The sequence below is a fragment of the Mesitornis unicolor genome, unplaced genomic scaffold (assembly GCF_000695765.1).
Source record: "Mesitornis unicolor isolate BGI_N332 unplaced genomic scaffold, ASM69576v1 scaffold13519, whole genome shotgun sequence".
Classification (NCBI taxonomy): domain Eukaryota; kingdom Metazoa; phylum Chordata; class Aves; order Mesitornithiformes; family Mesitornithidae; genus Mesitornis; species Mesitornis unicolor.
The window spans coordinates 6562-32521 of NW_010206626.1; the positions used below are offsets into that span (position 1 = coordinate 6562).

The 25960-nt window shown below is 41.1% G+C and overlaps 1 protein-coding gene across 1 annotated transcript; it reads left to right on the plus strand.

Annotated features, from left to right (window-relative positions):
* Window positions 1–3054: 3054 nt before the first annotated feature.
* PLEKHA8 (pleckstrin homology domain containing, family A (phosphoinositide binding specific) member 8) lies at window positions 3055–17052 on the plus strand (the record flags this gene model as incomplete). The annotated part of the gene is made up of 13 exons (XM_010191841.1): window positions 3055–3171; window positions 3845–4000; window positions 5945–6069; window positions 7482–7640; window positions 8557–8597; window positions 9293–9450; window positions 10875–11034; window positions 11445–11530; window positions 12192–12250; window positions 12944–13074; window positions 13567–13637; window positions 15826–15887; window positions 16855–17052. Coding segments are annotated over 13 exons (1523 nt in total), but the record flags the coding sequence as incomplete, so codon positions are not given.
* Between the last annotated feature and the right edge of the window lie 8908 nt (window positions 17053–25960).

The following is a 25960-nucleotide window of genomic DNA, read 5'->3' on the forward strand; positions in this document are numbered from 1 at the left end:
TTCTTTTTCTTCAGGCTTGGCAGTTTGGAACAAATGCTGTCTGGAGTATGAGCTGTGTAACATTAAAGTTTGAATTATGTCCAAATTTTAACTGTGTTATCAAGAAATGTCAAGTTTGCTCAGTGATAGCTGCATCCAGTCTTCCTGAAGCGTAATGGTAGAAGTGGGCAGATCTTTCAGTCTGTGGAAACTTCTGGAGAAATACTGAATGCTTTGTAGGCACAGACCACTTAAATATCGTTTAAATCTGTTTCTGTAGTGGACAATATCGGATCTTCTGGGTACTGCAGGTACTCATTCTAAGTTTCACACAGGAGTGCAGTATGTATTAGGACCTTAACCAGTGTCCGTGAAGTTGTCTCACTTCTGTGGCTGAGACCTTAAGCTACTACTCACTTTTATTGTGCTTTGCGTTTTATTGTCTTTTTATGTATATGTATATGTCTTTCCCCAGCAAGGTCAATTTTTACTGTTAATGACTCTATGCCTCTAAGACGAGCTGTGGAATTATGCGCTATATTTTGTCCTGCTTGGGCACCAACAGTATAAATAGGCTTAGTAAATCCCTCTTCAGAGTTGTGGTAGATCTCAAAAGGTTCAGCTTTAACTTTGTATCTCAGGTGAAATCTGAATGCTCAGTTCCAGAAATGGCAATATTCCCAGGAGAGTTTATGGGGAGAGAAGAAAACTGAGCAAGCCTGAGGCTTGTGTTCATGGAAGTGTCTTTTTGCTGCTTTTATTTTTCCCCTGCTCTTTGCTTGCCTGCAAATGTGAAGCTTCTGTAATTGAAGATGTATCCCTGTTGCACTGCCCATGATTTGTCAGCCACGCACTATTTTTAGCTGGTTGTTTAGGATAACCTTCCCATGGCTGCTGACTCAGTGTCAGTGAGTACCAGCTGGTTAGTGCAGCTTCTGACAGAACCTTGCTGTGATTTTTTTTTTTTAATTTGTTTCCTTTTACAAAAATGCATTTCTATTAGTATAACAATTCTGTTCTGAAAAATATATGCTGTCCTAGTTAACAATTGCCTATCATAGTAATTTTAATGCATATCTAATAAGGAAGAGTTGGGTTCTGCAAGGGAAGACAGTTGCTCCTTCCCCCTCAAAAAAAAACCCCAAAACCCTGAACCAAAAAATCCAACCAAACAGAAACCTCAACAAAATGTATTGACTCAGAACATACTTTTAACCAGCCTCCAAAGTGATGGAGGCAGAGTGCTTTGTATGTTGGCTAATCGATTGCTCAGCCTTTGATTGATGGGATGCGATTTGGTTGAGCATCAGCCGCAGTTGTAAGCTGGAGGACCATGGCTGAAATGAATCATGTGCAGCAGCAGGTTCTCCAGACTGAATTAGAGGCTTGTATTGACTGTGGAGCTGTGCATTATTTAAAGGACTGGTTCTGTGCCATTGAGTGTCTGAAGCAATTAACTGCTCCTCTCTGCTGAACAATCACCTCCTTTTTTGGTGAGTTCCTCCATATCAGTAGTGACTTTTAGGATAGTGTCTTTATTTTGGTGGCAAGACAAATAAAAATCAGTCTTGCTCTTTCCTTTTTTTTAAATTCTCATTCTTGTGATCCCCCCTCCCCCTTCATATAAGATAAAGAAGTATTGAGAATACTTTGGCACTTAGAATGTTTTTATATTCTTCTAGAAAATAATGGGAGAGCTTTGGAACAGTGTGAAAAAGGATTTATGTTTTATTTGTTTTCTAGCCACCTCCCAGGTTCAGCAATCTATAGACCAGGTTGGGCTGGATGCCATGGTATTGCTTGTATAAAACAAAAAAACCCAAACCAACCAACCCAAACAAAAAACAACCAACAAAAACCCCCAAAACATACTAACATACTGTTAGCCTGTGGCTTTAGGGCTTTCTAACCTTTGAGTTGAGCTTGGCTTCAGCAGTGGCCTAAGGAATCAGTCCCTGGCTGGTGAGGAGCAGGCATTCCTCCGTCGTGATTTCAGTTCAAGCTCAGGCTGGGCTCCTGCAGCACTGTGCTGGTTGGCAGGGCCGCATGGCAGGGGACAGCACAAGTGATGCCCCTCTGCAAAAACACGTAGAAGCCACGTGGCCCGCATTGTCTTGTCCAAGTGTTTTTGCCAGGGATGTTTTGCTGGTGCAGTGTGGGAGCTTTGGTGTCTCGCTCCATTGCTTCTGGCCAGGGAAGCTTGTTGCAGCTCAGTAATGAAAGCTGCTTTCCTCCAGTGACGTTGCTGCCTCATTTCTTCTTAAGTTAATGAGCTTGTAGTTTTTAATTAGACATAAGTAACGGCTGTCGTGCCGTGTTTGTTTGTCTTTTCATAGCAGCGTGGTACTTTCAAAAGAAGAAAACAAAAGGGGTAATTCACTTCTGAAGTGGGTTGGCAGGATGGGCAGAAGTGATACGCACGCCTATTGGTTTTGGTCTAGCCTGGTGTTTTGGTGATTCTCTTGGAAGGTATCCAGAAGTGCGAATCATTAATTAAAGATTACTTCTTATGTGGGCAGCATGAGAGTTTCAAGAGCTTTTGAGAACTGCTTCATTGAAATATGGTGCTCAGAAATCAATACATCCTCTGTCGCCTCCTTCCCTTGATTTTTAGGAGTATCTTTGCCCGTTGGTTTTCAAGACAGTTTGGCTAGCCCTTCCCACAAGGGAGGAAGACATGTAAGGCAAGACAGTTGGGTTAGCTTTTGGAAAGAAGGAAGAGGTGGGTTGAGGAGTGATGGAAGGAATTGAGGGGTTGTAGACTGAAAAGGTGGATTTGGAAGAGAGGGCGAGTCAGTGATTCTATGTTAGCAAAACTGCTGAAGGTGATATCTGGCATCTCGGGGACATACTGCTGTGGTCCAGCTGACAGCTGAAAAGACACGTAGCTGCCAGCAAGCAGGGGTTGTGGTGTACAACATCCAGGCCTGTCTACAAATCTTACCACTTCTGTGTGTTTAATTTTCCTGGGGGCACTGAGAATCTTTGGGGCCTTATTTGCAGTGAGTCCTGAACGAGATGGGTGGTGGAACTGCAGGGAGAGAAGCAATTGAGAAATGCAGTTTTGTTTTTCAGGCTGGCAGCCTCGATGGTTTCTTCTCTGTGGTGGCATCCTGTCCTATTATGACTCTCAGGAAGATGCCTGGAAGGGTTGTAAGGGAAGCATCCAAATGGCCGTGTGTGAAATCCAAGGTAACTAAGCTACAGTAACACTCAGCTGCACAGTTTGTCCAATAATGTTGCATTTAAGATGAGATCAGGTCACAAGAGCTATTTGGTGTCTTGATTTCTTTGATATGTATTTGTAGTAACTCAGCAGCTTGATCTGTATGCCAGTTTTTATTCTATAGTATTTTGAAAATGTTAAGAGAGCTGTAAGTCTCAAATTGAATGGGTATTCTACATGCTGGTGGGCCACTTTTTCATGAGCTGTGGTGGAAGATCACACAGCTTCAACTGACTCTTCATAGGCACAAAGCTAAGGCTAGAAATATAAATAATAAACTTCAGTACTAGGTCTGCTCACTCATTGTGGATTTCTTGCCACATCTTTGAGGTTCAGTTATAGGCAGGAAACCTGAAAGAGGGGCTTGCTAGAAGAGGATGCCCTTTCCATAAAGACTTCCAGATGATACTAAACTGATCACAGAATTGCCTTTTATAGCTTTTTGTCCCGCAGCTGTACACATGTCCTGTCTATTCCCTAACTCAGAAGAGGTGTCATAAGATGGCAACAGGGGAAGTCTGGGGCTGGAAATTCTTCCTCTCTCATTACTGTTTGACCTGCCACCTAATGTATCTGTTGGGATATTTGGTTGGCCCAGGATTGGCTGAGGGAGTGGTCTGAAATCAGTATTTCTTCCAGTTCATCCTGCAGATAACACACGAATGGACCTAATCATCCCAGGGGAACAATACTTCTACCTGAAGGCGAGAAATGCAGTTGAAAGGCAGAAGTGGCTGGTTGCGCTAGGAACGGCCAAAGCTTGTCTGACTGACAGCAGGACACAGAAGGAAAAAGGTAAGAACACTCTTTTGCTGGCACATACTGTTTCCTTTTTATTTCCTCATTCTTACCCTAGTAGATGTACACACAAAGATGAAAAAATCCATACCTGATCTCTTGTGTCCAACCTGTGCTTCAGCTCTTTGGTGCTGCTAAAAGCCAAGCCATGTGGGAACTCCAGCTAGAAATCTCAGGTGTTAACTCTCAGTGCAGGGATTTGAAAACCTTGGCTTTTCCTCAAAATACGGTGCGTATAAATAATCTGAAAACTATGTGCTGATGGGTTCTGTAAGTGCAAGGAGTGAGCAGCTCCTGGCTGCGGGTCACTGAGATGCAGATTGTGCATGATAGTAAGACCCCCACCTTGTGCAGCCATCTCAGTATGATGATGCAGCCTCTCATACCAGTGGCTCTTGAGCTTTGGAGTTCCTCAGACCCTTTCCTTCCATGTTCTAACTGGGCTGTCTTGTGCACTTCAAGAATCCCTTGGCAATTAAAATAAATGTTTGCAATTGGATTTAAGTGTGCATGCTAGTATTCACAAAGTGAAATCCAGTCATGGTCAGGCTATGAAAATTAATTCACTTGCCTCTCTACTTTCACCCCAATGAAAACCCGTCTTGCTTACAAGCATCGTGTTAGTCATGACTCTGTGCAAGACCTCATGCCTTAACCTTGCATAACCTCAGCACAGTGACTATGCAAAAGATGGAAAAACAGCAAACTATTGTTAATATATCAGTGATCCAGAGCAAATGCAGTGAGGGCAGGCATTTCTTTTCCCTGAGGTGAAGAATTGCTAATCTCTTTGCCTTATGTGCATCTTCCCCAAGCTTTGCATCTACTGGTTCAAACTGAGTCAGAGCTGAGCAGAAGATGCTACTGTAGGGTCCTACACAGAGTGGGGTCTGATGTGCAGTACCTAGAAGCAGAACAAAGTTGTATCTGTAAACTGATGTACAGTAGCACAGGGTGAAAAGCTACTGATGTATTTGCAGAACTAAACTATGTTAGTCTTACTATCGGACAAACAAATTTATTTTGTAATTCTAGGACTCTAATGTCAAAAGATTACTTCTGAAAAATCTGATTGACTTTTAGTCATATCTGGATTAGTCTGCTCCATTCTGCACTCTTCAGTACAAGAAACATATGGACATACTGGAGGCAGTCCAGCAAAGTGCCACTAAGACGATTAAGGGAAATATCTGATGGAAGAGCATAAAGAGATGGAGCCAGACTCCTCTCAGTGAATGGACAACAGGAAATGGGCATAAATTTAAATACAGGCAACTCTGTTGAGAGATAAGCAAAACCGTTTATGTTGTGATGATGAGGGAGCACTGAAGCAGGTTGCCCAGAGAGATTGTGGAATCTCCGTCCTTGGAAACGTTCAAAACCTGACTTGACACAGCCCTGAGCAACATGCTCTGGCTGACCCTGCTTTGAACAGGGAAGAACTAGCTGGTCTCCAGAGGTCCCTTGCAAACTCAACTATTCCATGATTCAAGGATATATATTAAATAAATCCTTTTGTGTTGGACAGGATGTGCCTTTTCTTTCTGATGTTTTCTATGCAGAACCCTGATCCTTCAGTTCACAATGTAGATGTTTCCACCTTGAAATACTTAGTGAAAACAAAAAATACGCTATGTGGGGGTTTCATCCTACTTAAAAGGTCTGTTAAGGTCAAGCATTGTGTACTTGTTTTTTCTCTGTGTCCTAAGTCTAGGAACATACTGTTCTTTTCAATGAATGCAAATAATAAAACGGTATTTTACCTGTCATAAGCATAATTTATAGCCAATCCAGCTCATCTTTTTGTGTTGATAGAAAATGTTTTGAAATAAGGAAGTGTTGATTGAATTAGATTGGATAATACCATTTCAGCAACTTCCCAAAATCATGTACTGCAAGATGGATACAATAAATTTAATTCTTCTTTTGTTTCACTTTTAGAATTCACTGAAAACACAGAAGCCTTGAAGACTAAAATGTCTGAACTTAGACTGTACTGTAACCTCCTTGTTCAACAAGTGCATAAAACAAAGGAAGCCAGCATTTCTGGTATATCAGAACCAGAGGTACAGCTCTATTTTGAGTATAGACCACATCTGTAAAGTCTTGAGCACTGTGAACTCTTCTGGTTAGCCAGTGTGGTATTGGTTCACAGTTACTGAATATTGCACCCTCCCTATGCAGAGAACCTGTGGGAAGTTATGTACCCGCACAACAGTTCTTGTTTAAATGGAATGATACTCTATTGTTGCAAAGAACTTTTCCTGTGCTGGGATAGCAAGTAGTGAGATGAGATATGATATCTGTGATCTAGATAGTAACCTCTCTGTAGGTGATCATGTGTATGTAGTGGATCAAAATGCAAAATATTTTTTATAAAAAGATAACCTGCAAGAAGCACACATTTGTCTGCCCCTGAATCATTAATACACTGTCCAGCAAAACACTTCTCAACCAAAACCCTCAAAAGGTCAAGAGACAATGCAGACCACAAAAAGGCAGAATTGCTAGAGAGAACTGCCTGATTAGCCTCACTTACATTAAAGTTTCAAACCTTGCAAATTTTCCTGACCAAAGAAGCCTCATTTAAGAAGAGTCTCTTAATAACAGTGATCTGCCCCTTGCTTTAGGAGAGAAACGTGCGAAGAGGGATACGTGTCACTTGCTAGAAAAACTGATGTGGGGTTCCAAAGTGCCTCCCACTGGAGAAATGGGTCCTCAAATGCAGAACAAGCAGGCAAAACGCCTGAAAGATGATCATTTGTATGTCCTAACTATCTCTGTAAAGATACCTGATACACTGTTTATGGTGGATTAACAGACAGTGCAAAAGCATGATGCAGTGTTTAAATGACTAAAAGGCGCTGTTAGAACTTGCAGCTCACAAGTTTTGACAACAAACAAGTAATGTGATGTTTATCCAGCTCATAGTTCATGCTTCTAGGAGACTTGTTTTCTCTGATCTTACTGCTATTTGACTGGAAAGATTTCTTGCTAAAAGCATTTCAGCATCAATAACTGCACTTTGCAGAGATGGAGAGTATTGTGGCAATGTGATACTTCATTCTGCCTCTTTTTCAGTTGCAGTAATTCTTTTGTTCATGAGATTTTTGAAATTATTATCTGCAGATCATTCTGCATCTATTTGTTTACTTTTCATTTCTCTTGTCAATGGTGTTACCTGAAATGCTATTGTTGAATACATCAAGGCTTAGTATTTAATACACTTTTAACACCAGAGATAAGTAACTAAGAGGCATTGCTTTTAAAATGCAAACGTACTGGGCTTGTCATAGTGAGAGTCTGACAAGGGTGGTACTGCTGTGAGAGAGCATAGTCCCAGTAATACATGATGCCAGTTCTCTGAGCAGCTGACACATTGCACTACAATTTAATTCATGTTAAACAGAAATTGTGACTGTAGCAGTTGTGGGCTTCGTAGATGTTAGTGTCTCCAAGTTGATCTTTCTTCCCACAGAACGGGATTGACATGGGAGCTCTGTTAAAATCAACTTGTGACACCTTCCTGAAGACTCTTGAGGAATGTATGCAGATTGCGAATACTGCCTTCAGCTCTGAGTTACTGCATCAGACCCCGCCTGGATCCCCACATTTAGCAGTTCTCAGAACAAACAAGGTAATGGCCTTTTCTCTCAGTCTTGGCATGGATGGTAAGACACCCTTTTGTAAAGTAGCATTTGTAGAAGCAGGGAATGCATTTTTCCCATATTACAGGTGTTTGTTGTGGTTTGCAAGTGAGGTAGGACCATTTTTTAATAAGCAGTGACCAATCTCTTAACTTTTAATGGTAGATGAAAGTTATTAAGCATTAGCTTTTAGGATCTGATCCAGTTGCAGACAGCAGTGGTTTAAAATATCCTGTCTATATGGCCAGTTGGTCCATTGTGGGAGCTCACAGCAATTATTACTCTTCTAAGCTACTGCAGCATCACATCTGTGGTAATACGCCAACAGGAGATGATGAGCTTATCTTTTTAATGACAAGGGCACTTTCCTGAATTCTGGATCCACAACTACGTATGCAAAACCGGAGCATCTCTGGCAAACAGCAGATTAGGGTGTATGCAGGAAGGTAGATGTGTCTCTGCATCTGCGAAGTGAGATTACTTTGCTGTACCTAGTACCTGACTTCACATTTCTTCTGGGTTTTCTTCATAATTTTTTTCTTGAGTGAAGAAAACATCATTGCCTTGTTTCTTTTCCACATACCATATGCTGTCTCTCTGAACACTTGCTGGCTAGCTTCTAAAACAAGTCTCCTGTTGTTTTTTTTTTGTTTTGCCTTTTTTTTTTTTTGCCAGGCAAGGGGATGGTGTTTTCTTTTTCCTTCAATATCTTAATGGTGTAATAATGTAGCACCCTTTTTGTGTTTGTCATTATACTGCCTCCAGGTCAGAGAATTAGCGAGTGTATGATTAGCTTTTCACCCTCTTCCTGACTCTAGCTTGGGTTTGATAAAATGTGAAGTTTGAGAAGCATGATACAGTATTCTTGCTTTAAAGAATATTCCCCCCTCCCCTCTTATCTTACAGATAAAGCACTCTGTCTTGTCCAGTCACACCTCAACGGAAAGGTATAATAAAAGTCTTTACTGTCAGTCTCTTTCTAATCTGTTTTTGGTAGTGTCTGATCTTTCCGTATTTTTACTCTAATATTACTCGTACTGGATGCAGGCAGAATTGTATTGCTCCGAGCTGCATACTTGGAAGCAGATGCAAGAAAAGGAAGCTGGCTCACCCCACTTTGTGTCTGTTCTTTATCAGCCTTTTCCCTTTTATTTTTCTCAGTCATCCACTTGGTGACTTACTGGTCAGTCACCAGCCAGTGCTGTCCCGCTTCAGTGCTCTTTTCTGCATCAGAGGTTCCACTCCATAAAATTGCTGATGGAGAGCAGGCTGTGATTTGTGGAGTAGATGGCAAGGCTATATATTTTAAAATACTAATGAGGGGATATTCTTCTACTTACAATACCTGCCTATGATTTTCTTTTTTATAATCAATTGTACTTTTTTATTGTCTCTTTTTAGTCAAGGTCATTGTAAATATAGTCACTCTGCAAACTGAAGCTGGATTGTTAATCCAACTTGCTGCAAAGAGCTGCCTGGTTGCTTTTGTTACTTTAGACAAGTTGTTTTGCTTGGAGTAGCCTGTGACAGCCTATAATTTCTGTCAACTATTTTTCTCTTATTGTTATTTTTGTATTTTCCCAGGAAGAAGGTTAGCAAGCAATGTTTTGTACACTAACCATTATTCTTTCCCTTGCTTCAGGCAGGTGGAATTGAATCCTTGTGAAAATGGCTCTGTGAAAGCAGAAATTAACCATCAAGAGCAAACCTTTATTAAAAGTCTGGAATGTTTAAACCTGGAAACAAATGAGGGGAGCAGTGATGTTTCTGTTGAAGATCACGTAGCAGAGGATTTGGCAGGTAAATATATGCACCATCTTTTGTCCAGAATAATTACTTAAGTGTAAATGGAGGGAAGTGTAGGCTGCCTGTGAGAGTGCTGATACCCTGCTTCCCAGTAGAGGGAATGTCAGTGTATTGTAGTCTGATATCTGCCCCCTTTGCAAGTCTTCTCAGCATAGCTCCTGCTCCTTGACTTGGGACTGAATGGGAAAAGGTTTTTTTGAGCAGGTGGAGGCTCCTCTAGGTGCTGATTGACATGCGTAATGATACAACCTGGCAGAGCTATCTGGGGGCAGACACGTTATTCCCAGAGGCCCTCTGCTGGGAATGCCAGCACCTCTGCTAATACACAGGGCTGCACTGTCAGAAGGGGGACATTAAAGCTTTGTGTGCCTGTCTTGGAGGTGTTGACCTTGTAGTCACTCTGGATTGCTCTGACAAATCTTTATGGGAAGTTAACCCTTTTTCTGCAACTAAGAGTATACAAGAAACAACCATATTTCTTCCATTACCTTAGCAATACCGTGAAACCTAGATTTGTTCATGACTTCAGTAAAACTCTGTTGAACTAATTGAGTATAAAATACCATCCAACATGGCTATATTATTAAGAGCTGCTGAACTCAATTTGGGTAAGTCTCTACAAGTAATATGTGATTTCTGCTTATTCTGCTGAATGGACTCTGTCGTTCTTGAACAGTAGCTTTCTTTGCCTAGCCGTTATTCCAGAACATATGGATGCAGTCAGTGAATCAGCTGAAGCTTTTAAGCCAAAGTTAATGAACTTGATGATTTTGCTTTTACATGAATTCTCTTCAGAGTTTTTCACATTTCTGTAACTGGTTGTGTGGGTATCTGAGACTTTGTCTTCCTTTGGAGGTGCTCATGTAATGCTCTCATGTTTATATGAGACAGCTGTACTTGACACCAAAGAAGAAACAAAGTAGACCACAGCAAGGAATAAGCATCTAGTTCTTCTGGGAAACTTTAAACATATTCATACAAATTGAAGAGAACATGGCAGCCTTTGATGTCATAGTGGTACCCATCTAAGCAGCCAGTTTACTTGCTTATCAGAAGGCACAAACAAGTCACTGTAATTCTTTTGCTTTTGAAAATGCACTGTGCCACTTTATCAGCACTGGGGAAGTTACAGCTGCATGAGAAGTAGCCTTTCTTTCAAGGAGAGATGAGTCTGATGCCTGGTACTTGGTCTGTATGATTAAAAGAAATGGGGAGTGGACTGGTGATCTGAGCACCTGACAGCAGGGGACCTGTGACAACAGTCATGGTGCTGGCAGGGAAAGCTTTTAAACTTGCATGATCCAGATACCCAAGTGCCTTCCTTCAAGCAGAACACATCTTAAGGAACAGGAATAACAATATGGGTGTGTGTGTTTTCTTTTTCTATTTTTTTCCCTTCTGTTTCTTATAAATGTAAGGCATTAAAGAAGATGGAGAGAGCAAGCTGCAAGCTGTAGAAAGTTTTGGTGCCCATGAGTTGCTGCAGTCGGAAATGAATTCTTCAAGTGGATTGAGTCTGTGTGAGGAAGACAGAAATGAAAATGATTCTCCTACCTTCTTCAGTGTCATGAGCAACAGGTAGTACTTGCTGCAGACATAAATTACAAGGATTATTGAAACTTTAAGCCCTTAATTGACTCATTTTTAAGCCTGTTCTGTCTGTAAAGCTGTATTTGCTGAGATTATTTGACAAGACTGCATACAGCACAGAAATTGAAGAAGATATCCTTTGTAGAAATGTCTCTGCAGAGTAGAGTGGGAGGTTTTTTCCTTGGTTATAATTACAGGTCTTGTTTGCATGCCACCAAATAGGTATTTTCTGCAGTCATTTACTTTAACATAGTGAAACAAAAGCCATGTTGGTGGTTTCATGTCTATAAATTCTACCTCTGTGCAAGTGAAGTGGGCATGAAATATTATTTTGCCTTTAGAAGTTGCACAAAGGAGTTGTTAAGGTAACAGTCTTTTCTACTTGTCCTGTACACCAGGTTCAGTGATATTGAACTCCGGGAGGAGGAGGGCATACCAACAGAAGAGTTTCTGGAGTCGTGTTACGCAATTGTGCCTGTTCTGGGTAAGCAGCTCCTTTTTGTGCTGGGGGTGCATCTGACTGCTCTTGACTGCTGCCAGCTGTGGGAAAAGGTGGAGCAGTTGATTTGGATAATTTATTTCTTCACTGAAGTGATATAGTAGAAATAGTTGCTATCAGCAACATCAATTTGGCTGGTACCAGAAGATGTTTTGTACTCTGTCGCTTTGTAGATGATCCACTTCCATTTAAATGAGAGCCATGTATAAGCTGTCTGGAAATCTATGGGTATATCTGGAACAGCAGTCTCATGCCCTCAAAAGAAGAGTATGGGAGCCTTGCATGTCTGATACTGGTGACAGCACACCATCAGCTGTACCAGCTATTGCTGCTATTTGATTTATCCAAAGACATCTATTTCTAGTTAGTGCAGCCCCCAACCTGCTTGGCCCCTGAATCTAACAGTAGCTGTGAGGACCCTGTAAGTGTGCACCCTTTTGAAGACTTCCAAATTGTAGGTCAGTGTATTTTAACACTTGTACCAACTGGAGTGGATTGGTTCTATACCAAAGAAAGACTGGTTTACATCATCCATTTTGTGTTTTTGCCATTTAGAAGGATTGTAAGAGAGTAAATGAAATTGTTACTAAGATGTGAGGACTGGAAAAAGACACAATTTTAAAATACGGTCTTTTTTATTTTCTAGACAAGCTGGGACCAACTGTTTTTGCCCCTGTTAAAATGGATTTTGTAGGTAACATAAAGGTAAGAGCTTATTTCTAACAGTGGTATTTTTTGTTTAAATAAAATATCTGTGTTAGGTACTAAAGCTCAATAATCTCTGTTGTAGGAGTCAATACTGGTAGACTATTTAATATTTGATAATGCTACCATCTGTTAGATCAGAATGCTGAAATGCCCCCAATTCTGTTCTTACAGTACATGCTGTCTTTAGTAAATCCAGCTATTTTGCACAAACTTCTAAAATACTTGGTGGACTGCCAAGTAAAACATCTGTTACACCTAATGAATGTGACTGATTCTGTGCTGAATATGTTGTAAGTCATGATGTGATGGTAGCAGTACTGATTTTAGACTGTAAAATAAACCGGGAGGGGAAAAACCCTTTCCTCAAACAAGTAGGAGCAAATTAGTACCTTGAGAAGGAGCTTCACAGCAGGTCAGGGCAGACTCTGCAGTTTCAGTTCTCATTCTGACAGTCCTTCAGCTGCAAATCTGAAAATGTTTGAAGTGCTACTTGTGAGACAGAATGTGTTAATAGCGAGACTTTTCATAGCGTGGCAGACCAGCCGTGACATGGGGAACATGTGATATGGTTGAGGATCTGTAGTATCCCTTTGCAGGGAAGAGTCCTGGTAAATAGGTGGTATTTATAGGACAGGCTGCTGTTTGGGCTTAAAAGCCTAAAGCTTTGCCTCTTGCTTTTTTTTCCTCCAGAAAATAAACCAGAAATTTATAACCAACAAAGAAGAGTTTGATACCCTTCAGAAGATAGTGCTCCATGAAGTGAATGCTGGCGTGGCACAAGTTAGAAACTCTGCTACAGAGGCTCTGCTGTGGCTGAAAAGGTAACAGCCTCCTATCTGCTTACACTGTGAACCACTAAGGTGGAATGAGGGACCTTTCACCAGTACAGATTTATGTACATGGAGCAATCTGGTTACTTTCCACAGGCTCCATCAATCCAAACTGGCTAGGTTCCAGATTAATGTGTTGTCTGTGGTTGTATCACTGCAACTCTGCCAAAAGGCCTGGAAAAAAAAAAGCACAGACAACCTTTTTTCCCCATAAAAGTGAAGTTACAGTGACTGACTGATCCTGCTGGGCCAGAATATCAGGCAGGTGATTGCAGGCTACAGCAGAAATGTTTTAGCAAAGTGATTTACCTTGAACTGGAGGAAGGTGGCTACATTTTTTTTTTTATTCAGATTGAAAATGATGCCTTAATTCTCAATTTCTTGCACTGCTGAGTTGTATTGCAACTTTGGGAGCTTTGTTATACTTTGGATTACTTTGTCATAAATGTGGTTTCTTTTTATTTTGTGGGTCCATCCTGACAGAGGCTTAAAGTTCTTGAAAGGGTTTTTGACAGAAGTGAAGAATGGGGAAAAGAATATCCAAACAGCTCTGAGTAAGTGCCAGTTGCTTTATTCTTCATGTGCTTCTGAATTTACATACTTGGCTATTTTCTTCCTCATTAGAACCTGTTTCATTTTCTTCAGTGACTAGTGATGCAGTTAATCTCCAAGACAACTTTATTTGAAAATCGCAGTTTTTGAAAATGGCCATCTTCAGGCAGATTACTAGATAACTGGTCAATGTTGATCTAATAGCAGATAAAGATTGCCTTAATTGGCATGCTTTTGGCAGGGCAGACAATCATATCTTAGGGAGAAAGTGCTTTGTCTCATTCCATTTTCTCTACTGGTTTGCAACGAGAATGCTCCCAAAATTATAACTGCTGTTGTGGTATTTTTTTAGTTCCTTGTGATATCAGCCATCACTCTTTGAGATTACCTCTTTGCCAGTATGGCTGTGAATTGCTTGTATCAGTTAGAAGGGAGTTAGTAACAGAAAAGAGAGAATTTTTTCCAAGTACACAATTTCTGATACTTACTGAGTCATGCTAGTGGCCACAGCAAGTATAAAACAAAATACAAACCCCTCTTTGACTTGACTTGGTTATTCCTGAGTAAGATCATCTCTATATGCATGCAGTCTAATGCTATGATAATCCCTTAAAACAGCTTTAAAACAGCTTTTTAAATAGCTTTTCTTTTTTAGCTTCTTTTAAACAGCTAAGCAGTCATCCTATAGGATTAGTAAAGAGAACTACTACACTGAAGTATGTAAGCAGCTCTTGGAAGTGAGACTGTAAATACACTGCTGCCAGATGTGGATGTTAAACACCATGGAAAGTCAAAGGATTTATTTGACCTTCTGAGTCTGAAAGCTTCGGCACTGAATTACATCTTGAATTGCTCTGTGTTCACAGCAGAGCCATGCTGCTGGCTTTTCTCACTTCTTCCTTCCCTTGAAAAGCTCTTCCATATCTGTATCTCCACTGCAGCTTCAGTTTACTGTTACAGTTTCTCATTTAGGAGTTACTGTGCTATTTGAATCTCAAGTAAAGATGGGGTATGTGTTCTCTTCCTACAACCTGAAATAGCAAGCTCATTAAAAAAAAAAAAAGGAATATCCACCAGTTCTTACGATCTTCTGAGGAAGAAAGAGCTTTCTAATGGGATTTGTCTTTACTTGGGATTTAAATCTAAGCAAACTTCTCAGCTTCTGGTGTTTTTAATGTCCCCTGTATTTGCTGATAAGGCAGAGGACTTGTCAGCCCTGTTTGCTACACTATTATTTTTCTCCTTGTTTCATTGCTTTTATTACTATATGCTTTTCCCATAGATTCTCACTCCTACTGGAAAGAGAGAAAAGCTGCATTCCCCAGTCATTAGACTGATAGATGAGGAGTGCTTCATATTGTAGCACAACTTGTGGCTGTGTTTTTCTGACTTTTTATGCTCTTCCAATAATAACTGTCTACTTTATTTTGAGCAAATATCCTAAAGCAGCAAAATACCAAAGTTGAAGGTGAACAGCCCAGGAAAAGTATACTACAATGTCAGATACTTAAAAATTCAACTGAAGGAGAAGGATATGAAATGACAGCAGTGAGAAACTAAGACTGGGAAAGTATGGCTCAGAGATGTTTGGCTTTGTATACAGAAACCTTTGTATATGAAAGTGGAGCTGTCTAGGAGCATAACAAGGGCCTTCATCAAAGGCTACACTCGGGAGCACTCACAAGAGAGATCTTGAGGATTATTTTAATAAAGGCCCAGTGCTTTCTGTTCTGGTGATCCTCAAAACTTGACCCTCAGATGTAAGAGTTTTTGGTTAATGCCTGAGCTAACCACCTCAGCTGAAGCTGGCTAACCATCAATTTGCAGGATTGTTTCACCCCATATATTATTTTCTCAGACTAGCACTGAACTGAGAACTAGATAATAAAAGAAGTGCTAGTCATAAAGCACAGCTCGTCAAATAAAACAGTACATTTGCCTTTCTGTCTGTTAGAACACTTACTTGCTGTGGATAACTTGAAGCAGATTTGACAGCAGAGCTGAGACTCCAGTGCAGAAATCCCAAATCTGTCATCTCCTTTCAGTCATAACTTGGGTGCTCAGAAACAGCCATTATTTACATCCAGTGGCAAGAATATATCCTTAAATAGTCTAAGCTCTAAGTTTTCTTTGTGATGCAAACTTAAAACTGCCATACATCTATCTCTTTGTTTTTATTTTTCCTTTAAGACAATGCTTATGGAAAGACATTACGGCAGCACCATGGTTGGGTTGTCCGCGGAGTCTTTGCAGTAAGTATTTATCTTGGTTGCTGATAGAACTGGGGGTCTCGTTCATGTGATCTTATGTTGTGTGTAATAAGTTTTGTTAAAATTCTAAGCATTAAAATGAGTAGATTCCTTTGCCAGACCTTATTTTCAAGGTGAAGATTGTAGTAATCTCTGTTAAGCATTGGACTTCCAAAGTGGAGCCTGCTTTCTGGAGCCAAAGTGGATCACACTTACATGCACTTTTTTTTTCATGTTTTTTCAACACAGTCTTGCAGGGTTATTAAATGAAGAAATGAGGGTCTGAGGTAGCTTTTTTGACGATTGATCTGTCTTTGGATGTGAGCATTCAAGAAGGGTTAGTGCAGAATGTGCCAGGGAGTTGAGTTGAAGTAGAATATATTGGCTAGAGGAAATGGTTTGGTGGTTTTTTTTGTCCAGTCTGGCAGCTCCCCCTCGTGTCTATCACTGGAAATTATCACTGAAATTACAGAAGGAAAAAGCAAAGCCTCATCCAGGCTGAGGCTGGATATCATCTCATGACTGGAACTTTGGGAGAAATTGAAATGTCAGGGAGAGCTTTCTAAAGAGCAGTTTGAGAATGGGACTTCAGTGCTGAAGTGTGTGACACTGGGTTGGGAGCTTCCTTAACAAACAGTACTTTATTTGGAATTTGTATTTAATTAATTTCTAATGTATGCTATTTTATTTTTTTTTTTTACAAAAAGAGATACAGAGTATAGAGATACTGCTTAAAAATCAGGCCTCTCTGAAGATGTCTTAAACTGGGGATCTACACAGAAATAATTAAAAATATTTAATATTAGCCTCCCTCCCAGGTAAAAATCTTAACATGCACACATACACAAATACATTGAAGGTATGCAAGCTACATGCAAAGAAGGATGTCTTAGAAGTTTTTTTATGGCTTTAGTTGGTTTTCTTTTCCTGTTGTGTTCTGCAAATCTAAAAGCTTTGGTTCTTCTCCCAGTTAGCTTTAAGGGCAGCTCCAACGTACGAAGACTTTGTGGCAGGTCTGTCTGTAGAGGAGTGTGATCCACAGGAAGAAACATTTTACAAAGGAATGCAGAGGGACCTCAGTATTTACTTACCAGCCATGGAAAAGCAGCTAAATATCTTGGACACTCTCTATGAAGTACATGGTTTGGAGTCAGACGAGGTGGTATGACTACAGCAAGACCACGTCTTAAAACTTCAGGGACTGTGTCTGTTAACAAAGATTTCTTTTATTTTGGTCTTTTTCTTTGGACGTTGTTTCTGTTCATTGTATCTTTTCAGGTGGGAAGGGTGTTGTGAGTGTTTTAGGAGAAGGGTATGTGCTATTTTTATTTTCTTTGTCACGCTTGTTTTGTGTTGAAATGCAGAGGTACTGTTTCTCTTCGAGTCATAACTATGTCCGTGATGAATGTTTTTGACTGTTTCTCTCCTGCCTGTGCACTTCCTCTTCTCTTCACCTCATAAAAGTAACAGAGCAGAATTTGGCCTTTGCTTCCCTACCTTCGGAGAGAGCCACATGTGCAGCGGAGCTTTTGGGATGTCCACACGGGCAATCGCTGCTGGCTCTGGCTCTCCTGTGCCCTGTGCCCACTCCCTGTGATGGTGTAGGAGGACAGAGGCAGTGAGAGTTGTTGTTACCCTGGTAGCAGAATAGAAGGGCAGATAAATGCCAGCTTATAAAGATACGCAGTGAGTTTGTCCCTTAATTTGAGTTGAAGCTGTCTAACGCAACACCTACCAAACTTTACAGAGATCTTTATCACAGGCATATGTGGCTGCTGGTTTGAGCTTCCCCAGGAACCAGCCTTTGAAATGGGGTGTTGTGTTCCCTGGCCAGGTCCCAGTATGTGCCATGGTCTCCCTGTCAGTTCCTGCCAGTGGACTGCAAAAAATTTGCTTGCGCAGACTGGCAGAGCCCAGCTAATTTCAACAATGCTTCACACAAGCAATTGAATTGAAGATCATGTCCATCATCCTGGTATATTAAGGTTTTGGTGGGTTTTTCTATTTTGGGTTTAAGGTTTTCTTAAATTCACTCGAAAATGTAATATTTGCTATTAAATTGAATACAGCTGGCAGTTCAGAAAGCAGATTTCATTCAAATCCTTCCTAGGCTGCCATTATGAGCAGAGGCTTCGTGAAAGCGGACATGAACTGAGTAGAGTGTAGAGGAAGCTAGAATTTGTCATGGAGCCATTACACATTGGGCCAATTACAAACTTTAAAATCTGAAATTATGTAGAAGTGATTGTACATTAAGAAAGTAAGATTTGCCCTTTTCCCCATTTTGCTGATACAGATTAAAATGTGCTCCTTAACACTGCTGCTATTAAAAATAATAAAGAAGTTCTGTTAGCTAGTGATATGGTTAAGGACAAAATTCCTGGTTGTGTTCATAACTAAAAGGCTGTCTGTGAATTATTGACTGCCCATTCAAGGTCTCTTAGTGGTGACCGAGGGCTTTAGATGGCTCTGTGCAAAGAGTTGAGTTTAACTCCTGTCTTGGAGGTGAGAAGACTGTGCTAATGAAGTACTTATAAATAGTAAATCTTCCTAAATGTAGGAGTTGGTGTAGCCATACTTGGAGGAGAAGTACTGCCTTTTGGTAGGCTAAAAACCATGTTGTCAGTGAAATGAATGTACTGCAGGCCTGCTACTCTGCATCGCTCTGGGACTGGAGCCTCTCTGCACACCGAATACGTGATTCATTCTAAAGAGCCTAGCATTGTGAGCTTTAAGAAAAGCATATGATGCTTGAAGAAAAGACCAAATGTCACACTTTGTGTATAGAGTAAGATACCAGGACTCCGAGTAGACATTTAAATAGTGTGACTTCCTTGTTCCTGTCATCTTCTCTTAGCTGTGCCTATCTGTAGTTCCTACATACTCCAAGAGGAATAGGAAGGATGTGAGGCTTTCAGTTTTTTGGGTTTTCTTGATTTAAGCAGTACATATTTATGTTTGAATACAAAGTCAAAACTTTTGACCAAAGCTCCATTCAATTATTTCACTACTTGCATTGCTAAAAATGAAGTAGAGAGCCTTTGGAATTCGGCTGTCTGCCTCTTCTAAGTGTGAATGTGGAGAAATCACCCCTGCAGCAGAACAACCAACTCTCCACCCTGCATGGTTTCCTCAGGGTTTTCAGCTATTACATGGGAAAGTTTGGTGTTGTAGTTCTTAGCTGAATGCCCTGGGAAGGTAACGGAGACCACATTTCCATATAAGTATCGGCTGGGGTATGGGGAGAGGACGAAGAGAACCCTCTTCTCTAGAAATTAACTCTGAGATCATTATGAAAATTGGCTTCCCTTTTTCCTCTAAGCTTTTCCAGGAGCAGGAAAGCTTATTCAGCACTTAGCCTTGGAGGTATTTTTGGATTTTTGTTCGTTTGGTTTGGTTTTTTTAACTAGTGGGAGAGCCACTGTTTTGTTAGTGCATCAGACCCAGTGTTTGATGTAAAAAGTAAGGAGGCTTTGTTTTGTAAGCAGAGAATTTAACAGCTCCATTGGGCCATTAGCTTCAGCAATTACTAACTTCTACCATTCCTTTTTCTTCTAACAAATAGAGAGTGGTCCAGATTGCATATTCTCTAATCAGTGTGGGGATCTAATTAAATAGGGGACTTGTACAGCAGGGAGTGAGCAAGGGCTCCTTGTCTTCAAAACTTGTACTTCACCATGCACTGCACTTGCAAGGCATTGGGCACTCCTAAGACTAACAAATACTGTTTTTCCAGTCAAGCCACCACTGAGAAAGAAATCCATGCAGCATGTTGCAGAGCCAGACTTCAAGTTATGCCTCTGTGGATGCAGCAGACCAGATGACCAAGTGGAAGCAAATGCACTGCTAGGCAATTCACTTCTTTCTGTTCCTGTGATGTCGGTTTGGCAAGCAGAGAGGATTGCTTTTAATTTTCATAATGGTAGAGAACAAGCAACTAACTTTTGGCCTTCAAATTTAGAATTGGAGAGAAGGTTGGTGTTTTCTGTTTGATTTGTTTGGTTCCTTTTTTTTTTTTTGTTTTAATGGCTGACATTTATGAACAACTGACTTGCATACTGGTCAAGGTCCACATGACTCTCGGATAATAGCACCCGTGCTCTGTATACTTTACATGAACTGCTTTGGTTTCTCAAACTGCACTAGTCTGAAGTTTTGCATCCCTTTCCTTTAGAATTGCTTTCAGCTGTTTCCTTCAATGTCTAACAGTTACATATTCTCAGGGATTTTACTTAGCCATGGCAAAATAAGAGTAATCACAGCCTTACCCTAGGGTAGTAAGGCTGCTTTTTGTAAAATTAGCATAGCTGAGTGTAGAACAGATACAGCACAGGACACTGACAGTGTCTATCCAGTGCACATCCTTGCTGAGACATGGTAAATCCCAAAGCAATCTGATAGAAGTGCTCTCTAGTACTGAATAATGGCTGTCAGCATATTTGAATAGAAATCATACACACATTTTTATAATATAGTGCCGTTGGCATTAGAGCAGAGCTCTCAAATAATTTCAGTCGAGTTCTGCTTAGCAATGGGGGGCTTTTATTTATTTTATTTATTTTGTTGTTATTTTTTTGAAACAAATGTTCTGGAGCCCCCTCTGCTGTTTTAAGACACCATACACAGTTGCATATTGAAGTTCTGTGACATTACAATTGTAGAATATGAACTGGATATTCAAGTGCTTTAGTGTAAACATAGGGGGTCATTGAAACATCCCATCTTGTCACTATTGTAATATGGATCTCCCTTTAACAGATGCACTTAAAGTTAAGGGCCATATACCTTCACTTACAAGTTTTTTGTAAAGCATCATCAGGGTTTAAGTTACAGCTGTTCACTTTAAAAATGTTTCGTAGTTTGAAAAGTATCATTTGATTGGCTGGACATATGAAAAGGATGCCCAAAATGTGCTCCGATTGTTTGCAGCATGCTTTGGCAAAGGGATGTGGATCGTTATAGAAAACAGTGTTATCTATGTCCATATGCTGGACCTTCTAACCTTCTGTAAAAAGCTTTAGGGACCTCTAAAATGCCTTTTAGACACCAGAAAATGTAATTAGCATGCTCCTGCATAGCCATCTTTCTATCTTCCCTCCTCTGGTCACCACCCCTTCCTTTCCTTCCATTCCTCAACTTCTTGGCTGCCATCTCTCTAAGAGCAGAAATTGGGAAGTTTTGTAAGCGATAAAAATATAAATTGGAAAATTTGACCTGACTTGTTTGGCAGGCAACCAAACATAAAATCAGATGGAGAATGTGCTGCTTTTCTCTGAAGTTTATCCCTGGTTTGACATATTTTGACAGGAAGACCACACCACTTTGAACTTTTAATTTCACTGATGAAATTTAAATCAAGACACGTCAAAACATGGGAGTTCTACCTCTTTTGCATGAAAGCACAGGGATTTCTTTTTTAATGACTTACGTTCTTCTTGCCTGCGTAGTATTGATAAGAAAAAGAGAAGGGGGGCAGGAATAACTGAATTCATGCCTCTGCTACCTTCTGTAGCCCCTTCGTGAACAAACCCTGTGAACTGCTGCATGCTCCAAGCAATATAAAATCACCCCTGTGCAGAAGGGATATCATAGTGGCTCTGAGCAAGCCCAGGCAGTTGCTGATCCTGCTCACAGTTCACACAAGGATTTAGGCACTTGCTTTGAAGTTAGTACAGAGGCATATACATACTTCACTTAAACACATGCTTGCTCACCCTCCCACTGGCATCCACTTCTTCAAAATGTGGTCTGTCATTATCATTTTTAATATCCCTTTCTTGATATATTATTTCTCCCCCCAAATACTCCAGATGTGCTGAAGGTTGTTTATGAATTTTTAATATATGAAACTTCCTTGTTTTCATACCTGATTTTTGTTTAACAGTGTTTTTTGTTTTGGATTCAGGGGATCCAAAACTTACTCTTTAATTCCTTTATTTAAAGCCATCTTGAAAGTCTCAGATTTATGTTTACTTAAAACTAAACTTAACAAGGTAATTGCATTCCAAAATATGGTGACTAAACTGAAAACCAAAGCAGCTTGCCTTTGTGGTTTCCTTTCCTATTTTCTTCTTTTTTTTCCCAAGCCAATTTTGGGCATACATTTTATCAATGTCAAGCTGAGCTTACTACAAGCCTTACTTATACATGCTAAAATATATTACATACATACTGAAATACATGTAGAATAAAGAGAAGGTATATTGCCTCACACTTTAAATTTACTAAATTCTAAGGGCTTGTCTGTGCCTCCAAACTCACTTCTTCCAGTGTAAACATTGCACAAACTCTGCTATTGTAAGCAGTTCAGTCTCTAAATACTTTTAAGTTTCCAGTGTGCACCATCTCTCAAATCATACAGCATCTGTCTCTTTTCTTTTGAAACATGGTTAAGATATTTGTCAGACTTTTAAATTATTTCATTATAATAAACTTATTTTAAATAAGCATGTTCTAAAATCTCACTTTCTCCTTGCATGGGTTTGGTTTCTTTCATTACAATAGAGGGCCTAAAGTGCTCTTCAGGACTGCATCTGTTCTAGGTACTGTGTGAACAGTCGAAAACAGTATGTTTCTGGTTCATAGAAACTACCTGTATGTATCTTTGTATGAAGAATGTTAACACACATGGCGCCTGTTTTGATTACGAGAATAAAAGCTGTGTCTGGCATATGGTTGTTGGTCCTTGGCCAGTCTAAATATGTGAAATCTGTAGTTATGAAAGCCAACCTGGCAGTGTGAGAGGAATTAATATTTAAAAATTGCTTATATGTCCTTTTGCCTGGACTTGAATCTCTTCTGTAGGAGTTTCTGAAGTCTTTGAAATCTGTGTGATCATCTTGAGGTGCAGATGAAGACTGGTGTTCCTTACTTAATGTGGGCGAAACATCTCCCCTTTTTCTCCCTTTCTCTCTGTATAAACACAGCATGGCCCTGAGCAAATGTATGACACCCATTTGTCTCCCTATAGTAAGGGTAACTCCCTCTGTTTGATCTCCACCTGAATGTTGCCACTTGTGAAGCAAGAGTTGTTTTCTCAACTGAGGAAGAGCAGATGAGGTGGACCCATTGCCTGTGCCTAACCAGCCCTGTGGCAGGGGGGAGAATGCACATACCTTGTTGCAGCAGCAGCGGCACTGCTCAGCTGTGGGATACAGGAGGCTCTGAACTGCTCTTTGGCAGTGGGGGGCTCCAGAGCATCAGCCCTGCAAAGGGCTCAGGAAGAGTTCAGAAGACCTCACAGGGCAGAGATCACACATCCCTTTTTCACTGCCCCAGGGTTTCATTCATCTTCTCTCCTTCTCAAGGAAATGTTATCAGTCACAAGACCCTGGCAGTTCCAGCTTTCCTTGGTGCAGCTCTACAACAACAGTTGTGCCTCTAATATTTTAGAGGTTCCCCAAAGATGCTGTCTTGGCCCTATTCCAGGGGCATGTGGAAACAACTTGGTGCATGGATGAGCCTGGGTGCCACTGGCACGAGCTGTCATTGCAGCCATGGTGTGCATTGCTTTGGTGGCTTTCCTGAAGTATCAGCTGTGCCACAAGAAACCACTGAGCCCAGTTCACCACATTATTGGGCAGCCCCTCCAAAACCATGTTCTTAAATGTCGCAGTTGGATGGGGCTGCTGCTGGGGCACAGCTCTGTCCTATGCAGCACTGGCATTTCTGGTGTTGGTATCTATGCTGCGTTATGCTCTGCACAAAAAGGTATCTTCCAGGCAGCTTCCACTAGTTAAAAAAAAGCGGATCCGTGGCTTTTACGGGAGCCAAGATGAACTATGAAAGAGCCTTGGCTAAACCTTTGACAGATTTTGTGATGGTTGTCAGTAAAGGTCACAGACTGTGATAGTGGCCGCTAAATTCCTGTCCTCACCTCCTGTCCCTACAGGAAGCCAGATCCATGGTTCAAAATAAAAAACAATGTGCTGAATGTGTAAGGTTCATAGTAGCACACAGATGGTGCTGTTAAAATGGGAAGCTCAAAGAGGACACATTGAAGATTCAGCAATGGCCTTAAATATTTTTTTCTTAAGGTTTTCCTATATAGAAAAACTGTGTTTTCTGAATTTAAAGGGGAAGGACAGTACAAGCTCACAGCACCAAAGCTTTGACCAATCCAACCAGGCAGAGTGAAACATTTACTGGTTTTCTTGGTTTTTAGCACAGCTGGAAACCCTGCTATGCTGGTGGCAGAGTGGGGCTGGTGTGCAGTTTTACTGCCCTGTGGGAAATACCGAGTTATTGAAATGCAGAATATGAAACCATAATTCAGTGATACAGCCTGGATGGAGCACAGGTTTTGAACACCAGTTTGATGTGTTTGCACAAAGCTGTTCCCCAGATTGGATCCACAAGGAGAAAAGTTTTCTTTATGATCTGGAGGTTGATGCAGCGCCATGCACAAGTATTAGGAGTGAGAAAGAGAAGTGCAGAAGATGCTGCTGCACACCAGACACTTCCAGACGCTGGTGTAACCAACCTGTGTGTGTGTCTGTCCTTTGGAAGATTTTGTCCAAGATGTTGCCGTGTAGTTTTTCCAAATATTTCAGTACATTGACCCAAATATATTTCTTAATCAACATTTATGAACTCCTTTCCTGTGTCTAACACAGATTTTATATTTGTTTGTTGTGCGTTATCATTAAAAAGCACATTAGCCTTAGGAAGCTTCCAGCTTTCCTGCTCCGTGCAGGCAGGGTTGCCAGAGAAGCTGCTGTGGTGGCAATGCAGGCTCAATCTCTGATTTTGGGTATTAGGGAAAAAGGCTTTTTCAAGTTTTGGTGTGTTCTTGCATTCCCGTAACTGTCACCTTTTGCCACCCTGTACTTTGCTGGTGTTCTGCCTTTCAAGGTCTCCAGGACCTTTTGCTGTTTACCGACCACTTTGTCAAGGCATCACCATTAGTGCAGGAGTTTTGCCTGCAGCAGGAGGAGCTGAAATTGGTGACACTCGTGTCCTTCCAGAGCAGTCAGTCAAAAAGTCACTGAGACGCTGCTTCCCTCTCAGGGCCCCCAACAGGTACTTGGTGCCAGCCAGCAGCATTTGGCCAATTTGTAAGTGTGCACCTCACTGCTTTTGCCAAAACGCACTGATGTGTGGCCTGTGCAAAGCCCTACAGTGATGCCAAAGACAGAACAGGTCACTGCTTTCTCAAAATCAAACAGATCTGAGACTTCAAAATGCATCTTGTATCAATTTGTTTTTATACCAGAGCTCCTGCTCCAGCTATGGCTTTCTGCTAAAATAATTCCCAATCAATTTAGCATCTGTTTGCAGTGCTGGTATTGCCAGCTCATCTGTAGTGTTCAGAGACCAGACGTGCCTCACATACTTTCCTATAGGTCAGAGTTTTCCACTTGCTTTCTTGCTTAGCAGCTGGTACCCAAGCCCCTTTCTGCAGACGAGAGGAAGCTGTGTGCCATGCAGCCACAGCTCCCCCATCCAGTGTTCCCCCTAATGTGACATTTGAGCCGTGGTCTCAGGTATTCGACATGCTCTGAGCCCCAGTACTCCATGTCCTATGCTTCAAGTGGCAAACAGATTTCCCAAAAACAGCAGAGCAAGAAGCTTCACTTCACCAGCAGGATGCACCTGCAGTAGCTAGGAGAGCTTTCTTGCTAAAACCGTGGCGGAAGACCCTCGTTGAGAGCAAGAGGCACTTTCTCCCATGCACAGCTTTGTTCTGCCACCCCCTCATCCTTTCTGGCCCTTGTGTTGTGTCACCACCAGTCCTTGCTCACATGCTGGGATATGCTGAGTGTCCCAGTCGTGCACTGGATCCTGCCAGGACATTCCACAATTTGTCTTATTCAGTCCATCTTATTAAATTCCCCTTCCCCCATGATCCTTTAAGGATTTGTATTCTCTCACCTTTAATTTACAGCACACTGTCAGTGTATAAATAGTCATTGCTGCTTATACCCATCTCACACTTCATCTGTCACCTTGAGGAGGCTGTGCTCCTCAAGGACTCAAAACAGCCTCTGGGTGGAAGCTGTGGGAAAACCCCGTGCTATTTCAAAGAACTTGGAAGTGTTCCTTGTCAGCCAGCCCAGACGTTTCTTAATGTGGCA